The 12076-nt window shown below is 36.6% G+C and overlaps 1 protein-coding gene across 9 annotated transcripts in view; it reads right to left on the reverse strand.

The window, feature by feature from the left end:
* LOC126284265 (RIMS-binding protein 2-like) overlaps positions 1–12076 on the reverse strand; it is a 1431128-nt gene that overhangs the window by 942555 nt on the left and 476497 nt on the right. For 5 of the 9 annotated variants that reach the window (XM_049983076.1, XM_049983073.1, XM_049983072.1 and 2 more), the window contains exon 8: positions 3132–3659. In XM_049983076.1, coding sequence (XP_049839033.1) covers positions 3132–3659 — 528 coding nt within the window. The remainder of the gene's footprint in view (positions 1–3131; positions 3660–12076) is intronic. The other 4 variants (XM_049983077.1, XM_049983078.1, XM_049983080.1 and 1 more) reach the window with 1 other exon arrangement.

Genomic DNA, 12076 nt, shown 5'->3' on the forward strand with positions numbered 1-12076 from the left:
TCTACCATGCTCACAGCCACACCTGGTTGACAACTGGCTACTGCAGCAACTCTGACAACATTGCACATTTGGAAGTAACATTGTAAACAAGCCACTTCAAGAACTAATACTTGTGAACATGATTTATTGCAATACTGAAACATCATACCTCCTGCCCCTAGCATGTTTTTAACATTTGATTTACACTCTCTTTTAGGATAAGTCCCCTTTTCTTAAAACATTACATGTTAACTAACTTTCGTGAAGCCTCTTCAACAGTTATACATTTCTTGATTATCGAAGTTTATTAATGACAGATAACCAGGTCTTTCAGAAGGGGGGTAGAGATTGTACAGCCCAAACTGGTGTTAAGGCTAAAGGAAAGCATTATTATTATTATTATTATTATTATTATTATTATTATTATTATTACTTTTTTTAAAAGTTACATAAGGAGCTCCTCAGCACTGGGGTTGAATCCCACACTGAGCTCAGCTGAGTTAGGGACAGTAACCACAGAGTGGCTGAGCAAGTAGTGCTTTCAGAAGATTCAAATCCAAGCAAAAGGAGAGCAAAGATTGGTTATGTGGGTTATGCAGGACAGCCAGCGAGACAGTGGCCAAAGCAGTTGATCGCTGTCTTGTCCATCAGCCCTCCTACCTTACAGATGAATCCTCCTGCTCCTCCCATTCAGAGCAAAATGCTCTCCACCACAATGCAGTCATAGCAGATGACAGACCAATTGTGCTCTGTAGAATAGAAGGAGAAAAAATCTCCATTTTTTGCCAACTCCCCTTTTCATTCCATATGCTAGAGTGAACAGGATCAGTCCTAGATGCCGACTTATGCTCCTTAACCCATCCTGACACTACAGTTGTATAAAATGGCGAGGAATGTGATGTGTCAGGTAATAATGCTACCTATAGATCTTATCTTGGAGTTGTCTTTGGTGTTATTTAGAAGCTGATTATAAGATGGAAAGAGTATACAGTATATAAACATTTAACTAGACTGTGATAATGTGCCCCCAGACCCCCCCACCCCAACTAATACTCTAACTGTGATGACAGACTGATCTGTAGTGTAACCCAAAGTCTGGGCTAGTTCCAATTGACAATTGTTGTAATCTTTACCACTTGGTAGCTAGTGATACATTACTACATATGGTAGAGAAATAGGATGTTGTCGAAAAGTTCTTTAAAGATTACCAACTACCAACTTAGGTTTTTTTCTTACATCTCCCTGTTTGTTCTACTCAAATAAGGATAAGTGCTAATCAAAAGATTAATATGCTCAGTCTGTTTTATTGAAATTGTTATTTTCTGCTTCTCGGGAAAACTAATAAAATAACACTTAAAATCCTAGATTCTACAATAATAATATTAATTTTTTTTTGACAAAACAGCATTACACACGGTTCTTTTTACAGCATTCAGAGTGCAACTAAGCAAATTTTCATGTTTACAGAAATCTGTAGGAAGACGATGGCAAAATTGCAAAGAGAAAAATGATGGGGCATTCTGTACTAAATTTTAAAGAATATTACAAAGAAGTGATCAAACTTCAGACTTGCTTGGAAATAATTGTTTTTTCTTGTTTCACATACCCAGATAATTGACAAATGTGGAAACCTATGTGACTGATGTACCAAGGAAAAACACATGTGCATTTCAGTTATACAAAAACCACAAGAGAGAACTTAACCATATATTTCAAAGTGAGGATGTTCATACAGCAAAGCTGTAATGACAGATGGAGCTTTTGTTAATTCACTGATTGCAGACTGTGTCATAAAATGTAATTACATTATTGTTTATTGATTAGTTTGAAGTTTTGCAATCAACAAGATTCAACAATAAGCCAAAGAAGACATATACAAAAGCTTGCACACAAGCATATTACAATATGAAAGCAATAAAATGATCAAACTCATAATCTGCAACTTAAATGCTAAATCAGTATTATACTGAATTAAACAATTGGAAATTACACTCCAGTGGGTAATATTTACCCATATAATCTTTTTAGAATAGCTAACAGGGGAAGCATAACATATTTTCTGTAAGAGAGATCAAATAATCATACAAATCAAAATTAAAAATTGTGGTAAGGTGCTATCAGGTTTATTTTAACTTTAAAACTTCCATAACCATTTTTAATTTTTTTCCATTTTCATTGACATTTTGTTCTTGTATGTCCACTCACTAATCACACACAAGAGTAAATTTTCTCCATAATTTTAAGCTTCTTTTGCTACAATTTTTATAAAGATATCACAGAATATGTTAGCATTATCTTGTAACAGCTATTCAATATGCAGTATAAGGTCTCTGCATGTTTAGACACTATCTCTAAAGATATTCTTTTTTAACGTTCTTATTCTCTTATTTTTCTGTTTAATTTAGTATTCAATCATACTGTAGCATGGAAAGTCTTTCCTTATGACGTGTGTATTTTGTGTTACAGAAATAAATTCTACAGTTGTTAAAAAAAAAAAAAAAAAAAAACGTTTTATTCCTGATCAACGACACTAACTTTTAATTGAAAAGAAAGGTTCAACTTCTATAGCCACAAAAATAATAAATAAAAATAAGTTACAAGTAGAAAATGTCCAGATCAATAAAATTGAAACTTATCAATACCATAGTTGGCCATTAATACATACTTTCACACTATTCCAACCCTAATAATTTTTATGACTACTATTTTTCTTTTTTCGGGCATAGAAATTGTAGGAGGAAGTGAAACAAAGCAAATATAATGAAGTGAAGCCTTGTGGTATATTGCAGTACAGTTTCTTGCAGCTAGTTACAGAAAGATCAACAGCATGCGATGTGGGTTTACTTCCACAATATTGGAATATTTGGAGGTAATATATACACAAATTATCAAATGATCAGCATGCAAACAGCTTCAGCACTGTCAGTGTTTTAAAGGCTTTACATCTAACAAGTTTACTTAGGCGAGGCCTGTGTTACTGCAGTGACAACCTGGAGACAGTGCTCTCATCTTCACAGCCATTGTAAAAAGCAAACTTAGAAAACTGTCTTTATGGCCTTCCAGTGCACATCTCCAGGAAAACCATACAGCAGCACACTGAATGTACCATTCCAGCCACTGCTTTTTATGGGCAAAAACAAATTCATACTCACCTATGGTGGATCGTGTCTTGTCTAGTTCAGCAAGAATCCGATTATCCTGCTCAATCTTGGCCATGATGCGGTCAATTTCTGAGGAGGTGGCTGTCCCAGGTTGTTGCTGCTGAGGCGAGGGGTGCGATGTGTGATGGCCCAAAGATGGACCGGACCCAGCTTGTGCGTGTGTGCCCGATCCTGGAGCGTCGGCTGCAGCCGTCAGAGGGAGAGGCAGGGATGAGGGAGGAAGGGGACCACGACAATTAGCACCACTTCTACTGAACGCCGCCAGATCCGACATCGAAGGAGCCTTCCATAGCTGGCCCGAGCCAGCAGTAGGGGGCAACATCTGCGACTGCATGCGGTAGCCAGTAGAGCTGCAGCTATCTACAAAGCCTGCTGGCACTGGAGCTGGATTTCCGTGCTCACCGGGCGGGACGGCGTAGCGGTACCCCCCAGCAGTAGCAGTGAAGCCTGATGGAGGGTAGGAGGAAGGGAGGCTGTTCGCCTGCTGAATGCCGCTAGGGAAGCCTGCTACTCCACAACCTATAAATAACATGAGGACCGTGGCAAAGGTTTGGGACAGGCATGTGAAGGGGGCAGGCAGTGAATGAGGGTAAGGACAGGTGTTGAGATATGAATTAGCTCCAGCAAATAAACAAATGAGAAATATGACTCATGATGAGGTGTGACATTACAATACTGTTCATGCAAAAAAGGCATGCAAAACACAGTTAGGATGGATATCAGAGACATAATGACGAGTTTCCAAAAAAGATATTTCTCAGAGCATCTTAGTAATGAATTTAAAATTATTATACAATTACTTTGCACATAACAAAGAATATTATCACAGTCAAGACTGTGATAATCAAAAGGAAATATTGAATTATTACTGCTAAACTATGTGATATCTTCAGTTTGAGACAAGATGCAAATAATGATACTTAATTCTTTGGTAAAAATCCATTCTACTTGGACATTAATACTCTCTTTTTCACTCTTGATAAACTGTAACTGTGCTATACAGTTAAAAAAACTACATTAGCATTACAAAATTGCATTGATTAACCCAGTGCTATCAAATTTGGCAATATGTGTTAGCACTTTCTACACATACTAATACTGTACTTCCTTTTACAATGAAGTCATGTTATTCACATCTGAGAAGAGGGCAGTTAAGTGTAGTAGTCCAGACATTTCTTTCTTTCTCTAATTATTGATCTTTATTCTTTGAAAGTCTGTCATTATGCTCTAGGTATGAAAAAAATTGCACTCAGATATGATAAGAAACTAAAAGTGCTTCTACTGTGCTGCATTCTCAGGCAAAATGCAACACAAATGTGACAAAAAATAAAGAGAAAAAAGCATGCATGTCTACTATTTGCATGCAAGGGCAGAGACAAATGTTACCCCTCAGTACACTGTAACAGTTGGCCAGTGAATTGAAAATAATAGCTGGAATCCTGATAAACACTGTAAGAAGTTATTACAGACACAAAACATACAAAAAGTAAATTCTAAACAGGTGCAACTTATGGACTGACATTCTGAAAGAAAAAACACTGGAATAATAGTACATTTGGTGCACCAAACACATTAAAATTTCAATCAATACACATAATAAACTGCAATGGGGAAACTTAGGATTTGGTAACTGCAGCTGAGGAACACATAGAATTTCCATTTTACATATGAAGCCAAATAAAATATTTATCAACAACAAAAATATTTACATCCACACTTGATACATCTAGTTTTTTTCCACAAAGAAAATACAGAAAGCGGAGAAAAAATACTTGTATTTCATGGCCATGAAATCTGCGACTGCAGAATCTACATAACTAATTCAGATCCTAAAGTGGGACTTACCATTTCAATGAAAAAAAGATGATTATTTACATCTGGGTCTAGTGTCTGCTTACCCACATGAGTTGCGACTAATTGTTTTAGATCAATCAGATGATAATTGCTGAGTATATTTACCAAGATGAAATAACTGAATGTCAAAGCTAGAGACAAAATTCTTCTTACATCCTTAAGATACAACAAATAAAAGTAAATATATGCACATTCCATGTCCCAGCATGAATTTTTTGTATACTTCTTAATATTCATAGGTATGCCAATATTGGATTGTGACTCATCACTGTAGAAGTCTGAAGTAGTGTAAAGTGCAATAACAACAAAACAAGATTTTCTAAATTAAAAATTATTTAAATAAATACAACAGTTCAATAAGGGAATACAGGTAGCAGCACATAACTGATAGAATGTATTGAGAAATTTCAACTTTTTAAGTTGGAAAAAAAAAACAAGTACAGTTAATATACCTACTTGTAAACAAACAGCCATGGTGTTAGAAAAAATGTAACAAAAACCTCATTCACTGGGAGCTAAGACATGGCTGCAAAAATAATAAGTCAGGAAAAGAGTAATTATTAAAATTTTATGTTATAAATTATGCTCATCTAAAAGAAAAAGTTTACAGTAACAGTGGAATGCTTTATGAGTCACACAGAAAATGACTTTTAAATGGCGCTATTTATTTGAAAGCTCTGAGGGCATGTGAACTGGTCTTGTTGATCCCATGCTCAAAGATGTAGAAACACTGAGGTTCTGGACTAAGACAAGTCTGAGGATAGCTCTCCAGAGGCTTAGTGCTATTATGATGTCTCAAACTCTTCATTCAAGCCCTGGAAGTTTACTGTAGCAGGGGTAGCATTCTCAGTTTCTACTATCACACTGGGTGCTGGGCCATTGCAGTTCAAAGTCAGGTGAAATAATATTGGGAAACATGGATTCAGGGAACTTAGCCAATGGTGTCAGCCTATGAGACATGCACAACTATTTCTATGCTCACACTTCGTCACAAATAATTTGGCTAAACAAACAGTGAAATGTATCTCGGACGCTAAAATGCTTCCAGATACTTTTATTTAGGGCAATGTACTTGTAACTGAAGTTAGGTTTGTGAAGTTAAAAAAGGAGCTAAATAACATCAAATGGCACATAATAAGGTTATTGAAAGATATCCATGGAACTCATTCAAGTCTATGTTCCAATCTGATAAAATTAAGATGAGGTATATAAGATATCTACAAATGGTTACAGAAGTTGTTAAATTACAGTACATTCCACTTAAAGATGATAACACAGAGATTTAAACTGAAAGGAGAGCAAAAATGTATGATGATTCTTCGGTGGGAAACTTCGGTATGATATCAGAAGTAACAGAGGTCGAATATTAATAAAAATTGTCATAAAAAAGTATATTTGTCCTTAACACATTCATTTCGGAGAAAACTAAAAGGAAATGGTCTTAGCAAGAACCAAATGGAATTAAAGATCAAACTGTCTACACTGTACAAATAATACAGAAACTGTACAGAATATGATGATCTTGAATCACTTTAGGATTAATGTGATTACAGACCTTTAAGACCACAATGATCAAATAATCCCAAGTCCCAGGTTTGATCCCAGTGACAATTTAGATTTTAAATAAAAATCATCAGCAGTGGCAGTTCAAGATTTCTGATATTAGGAGTCACTGTCTTACTGCTAACAGCCTTATCAAAGACCATGGAGGACTGATAAGAGGTTCAGAGGATCTTCAGGATAAAAGGATTTCAGTTATTAGATTTGATGATGACATTGCGATCATCAGTAAAAGTGAAAAAATTACAGGAGCTGCTGATGCAATGAACAGTCTAATGAGCAGGTAATATGGATTGAGAGTAAGCCAAAAAATGACAAAAGTAATGAGAAGGGGCACAAATGAGATTAGCAAAAACTTAACATCAAAACTGAGGGCCACATAGTAGACAAATCATAGGAATTCTGCTGCCGTGGAAGCAAAATAGCACATGAAGAATGAAGCAAGAACAATATAAGAAGTAGATTAGCATAAGACAAGAGAGCATTCCTCATTTAAAAAATATGTACTCAAATAAAAAACGGGATGAAATTTCAGATGATGTATGTTTCAAGCACACCACTGTATGGACATGTTCCATGAACAGTGGCAAAAGGGTTTGGGATGTGATGTTAAAGAACAGTATTGAAACTTAAGTGGACTGATAAGAAAAGAAATGTGGTAATTCTCTGTAGATTTCATGAGCGAAGGAATATATGAGAACAATGATAATAAGAGAATGACATAACTTATGTTAAGACATCAAGGAATAACTTTAATAAAAGGTAAAAAAGTATATTTAAAAATGACGTTCAGACAAAAGGTAAAGTCTGTGGCACAAGCCTGTTACTGGATTATTTGTCTGACTGAAAGTAGACAGCAGTCTTCCTATCCTCTATGGCACTAGGAGAGTGAGGTGTGGAGGGCTTCTCACTCCAACTGCCTTTAACCCCTAGGGAAGATCTCCAGAACTCATTTTGATAACAGGCAGAGTGGACCTGGGACCATCCTCGATGAACTGGAATGAGTAACACCCCCTGCACCTATTTAGAATGGAACCACATTAGACAAATTGGGAAATTATTTTACAAAAGCACTAAGTAAATCCATAAACAATGTTCTAGGTAAGAAGAAGAATAAAATGAAAAGAAAACGATTATTGAAACATAACAGAATATGCTGGAGCAAACAAAATTAATGTGAAATGTCTTTAAGAGGACATGAGAAGGTAAAATGAATACAATGTACTCCTGATTACTTGTATGTGGATTATCTGGTTTCTGGTTTGCAGTTTATCTGTGCCTCCTTTTTTAAGAAAGAGGGACATTGGGAGAGGGAGTAGGGAGAGAGCAATATTTTTCTCTAGCAAACAGCGATAAACAACCAGCCGAGAGACAGTAAGTGCATTTCCATTGTGTAGATGCTGCATGACAACTAAGTACTGTTTTCATTGTTATCAGCTAGCCTGTTCCGTGTAAATTGAACACAAACTCAGTTTTCTGATGTTAATTGGCATGTAAGTGTCAACAAACCAAGTTGAAATAAATTTATAAAAAGAGATGACAGGGAAATGAAAGAAACGTGGTAAAATTGAAACAAAAAAAATGTGCTGAAAAAGCTTAATTTTTTCATGAACCTCTAGGGTTAGATGGAGAATTCAGTGCCTTGTCTGTATGGCTACCTGGATTCAAACAATGTTGGGGGATTTGCGAAATTATTGTGCCTGGAGAGCACCTTGGTTCAAATTTGCAGCAGCTGATATTTTCTAAGAATTGTTCCAGAAATTTGTGGAAGAAGAGAATTTCACACCATATCAAATTTATAATGCAGATGAAAATGGTTTGTATTGGATATGTCTACCAACTGGGGAGGGATTCAATGCAATGATATCACAACTAAGTATCTCCCTGTGAATGAAAAAGGGGTGTGGATGGAAAGTGAAATTTTCCAAAAGTGGTTCCACACACATTTATTACCATAAGTTCAGTAGTTTCTACAAGAGAAAGGATTTCCACAGAAGGCACATAATGCCCTTTCACATCCTGATACGAGCATTCTCATATGTGATGATGGTCTCATCACAACTAAGCAACTACATCAAAATGTAACTTCCATTATACCACTAATGGACCAAAGTGTAACTGTATCAGTAAAATGACATTACCGGGCTGGTCTACTTACAACACTAGTCCATGAGGACAATATGGTGGCATTCTGAAAGAAGTTGACAATTCTAGATGCCATATGCAAGACTTTTGATGCCTGGCACATAGTCAAGCTACACACACTAGTTTCATCATGGAGGAAATTTCTTCCAGATTGTTGTTGTTGTCTTCAGTCCTGAGACTGGTTTGGTGCAGCTCTCCATGCTACTCTGTCCTGTGCAAGCTTCTTCATCTCCCAGTACCTACTGGAACCTACATCCTTCTGAATGTGCTTAGTGTATTCATCTCTTGGTCTCCCTCTACGATTTTTACCCTCCACGCTGCCCTCCAACGCTAAATTTGTGATCCCTTGATGCCTCAGGACATGTCCTACCAACCGATCCCTTCTTCTGGTCAAGTTGTGCCACAAACTTCTCTTCTCCCCAATCCTATTCAATACCTCCTCATTAGTTACGTGATCTTTCCACCTTATCTTCAGCATTCTTCTGTAGCACCACATTTCAAAAGCTTCTATTCTCTTCTTGTCCAAACTAGTCATCATCCATGTTTCACTTCCATGCATGGCTACACTCCATACAAATACTTTCAGAAACAACTTCCTGATACATAAATCTATATTCGATGTTAACAAATTTCTCTTCTTCAGAAACGCTTTCCTTGCCATGGCCAGTCTACATTTTCCATCATCAGTTATTTTACTTCCTAAATAGCAAAACTCCTTTACTACTTTAAGTGTCTCATTTCCTAATCTAATTCCCTCAGCATCACCCGATTTAATTTGACTACATTCCATTATCCTCGTTATGCTTTTGTTGATGTTCATCTTATATCCTCCTTTCAAGACACTGTCCATTCCGTTCAACTGCTCTTCCAAGTCCTTTGCTGTCTCTGACAGAATTACAATGTCATCGGCGAACCTCAAAGTTTTTATTTTTTCTCCATGAATTTTAATACCTACTCCGAATTTTTCTTTTGTTTCCTTTACTGCTTGCTCAATATACAGATTGAATAACATCGGGGAGAGACTACAACCCTGCCTCACTCCCTTCCCAACCACTGCTTCCCTTTCATGCCCCTCGACTCTTATGACTGCCATCTGATTTCTGTACAAACTGTAAATAGCCTTTCGCTCCCTGTATTTTACCCCTGCCACCTTCAGAATTTGAAAGAGAGTATTCCAGTCAACATTGTCAAAAGCTTTCTCCAAGTCTACAAATGCTAGAAATGTAGGTTTGCCTTTCCCTAATCTTTCTTCTAAGATAAGTAGTAAGGTCAGTATTGCCTCACGTGTTCCAATATTTCTACGGAATCCAAACTGATCCTCCCCGAGGTCCGCATCTACCAGTTTTTCCATTCGTCTGTAAAGAATTTGCGTTAGTATTTTGCAGCTGTGACTTATTAAACTGATAGTTCAGTAATTTTCACATCTGTCAGCACCTGCTTTCTTTGGGATTGCAATTATTATATTCTTCTTGAAGTCTGAGGTATTTCGCCTGTCTCATACATCTTGCTCACAAGCAGGTAGAGTTTTGTCATGATTGGCTCTCCCAAGGCGGTCAGTAGTTCTAATGGAATGTTGTCTACTCCCGGGGCCTTGTTTCAACTCATGTATTCTTCGACTCAGATATTCTTCAGATTTACTAGCATCAGGAACAGCATGCTCCTTGATGTATTTATGAGATCCAAGATAGCAGGAAGGACAGCATCAGTCATAATATTTAATCTGTTTATTGCAGATCGATTTCAGCTACTGTGTAGCTGCCTTCAGTGCAATTATATTGAAGTCATGATGACTCTTTGTAAATAAAATCATACATGATACCACACTGCCATTACAGGTTATCTGTAATGACAGTGTTGAAGCATGTGCAATTTTGTTTACAAATAGTCATCATGACTTGGATGTAATTGTACTGAAGATAGCTACACCATAGCTGATATGGATCTTAATAAACAGATTAAAAATTTACAGCCAACACTGCCTTTTCTCCTATCTTGGATCTTGCAGTTAATAGAAGAATGTGATTTTCAAGGTTTCAGTGACGAAGAAATAACAACCACACAAATAATGCATCTGGCAACCACTTTAAATGGTTTTGAAGATGCTTATGAATAAAATTCGAACCAGTCACTGACTGCTAATGCATGTGACGCCAAAGTAGTGAGTGCTGTTTTACAACAAAACAAAGGAGAGGACAGTGAATGTGAAAGTGGGAATGAAGACAGTTACCTTTTCAGTCATTGTACTGCACTGCAATGTGTTGATACTCTTCTAGATTACATGCATGAGAGAGGGTTTCAGTACAATGACATTATTGCTGCAAGAAAAATTCAAAATGCTACACAAGAAATGTTAACTCTTTTTCAGGAGCAGACCAATATCAGAGGCTGTTTTAAGAAAAAAACAAGTCTGTAGTACCCAGGCCTAGAACTTGGATAAACGTTCAAACAAAGAATATATGTTTGAAAATATATAGTATACTTGTGTTTTTCGATTTTCCGTGCATCTTCTTCTCCAAATTTCCCTGAGCAATTGTGAGTATACTGTATTTGATAAGACTAACTATTGTAAAAAGTAATACCAAGTGTATCAAAATGAATATTGGGATTTTAAGAGTTTGTAGCATTTATTACATTCAAATTACAACTTGGAAATAATATATGAGTGACTCAAACACTTTTGTTTTTATACCAGTACACATGTAATGTTTTCTGCGTCTTCTGATAGAAGGTGCTAATAGCAAAGATAGCAGCTAGTGAACAAAGTTTTTTGTGTTTTACACTTTGCAAGGACTGAACCTGTTGTTACAATGCAATGTGCATTCTGTGTTAAGTTCCACTGTAATGTTTCTAACAATAACATCCATGGATGGTATCATAAGTTTAAAGACACAAACTGTCAAAGGCACAAACTGTCTTTGCAAAGGAAAGACTAGGGGATGACCAAGAGTGGCTGAAGAACATGTTGAACAAGTCAGACAATCTTTCACACATAGCCGCAAGAAATCATTTCGGTAGGCTAGTCATGAATTACCAGTTTCAGTGACATATGTGTGGAGAATCAAAGAGAACACTTACAACTCTACCCGTATCATTTGCAATTGTTAAAAGCTCTAAACCATACAGACCATAGTTTATGTGCCAATTTTGCACACAATATGTTGCATGGTTTACGTGCCAACTTTGCAAACAAAATGTTGGTGCATGACAATAAAGACTTTCTGGATCATATTGTCTTCGGCGATGAATTGACATCTCACCTACTCGGAAATGTAAACATACATAGTGTGAACATCTTGAGTCAGCAAATACCCACGATATGGTACAATTGCAATGAGGCTCTTCTAAATTGAAAAAATTTAGTGCTGTATCCTGGTGGA

The sequence above is a fragment of the Schistocerca gregaria genome, chromosome 8 (assembly GCF_023897955.1).
Source record: "Schistocerca gregaria isolate iqSchGreg1 chromosome 8, iqSchGreg1.2, whole genome shotgun sequence".
NCBI classification, from domain to species: domain Eukaryota; kingdom Metazoa; phylum Arthropoda; class Insecta; order Orthoptera; family Acrididae; genus Schistocerca; species Schistocerca gregaria.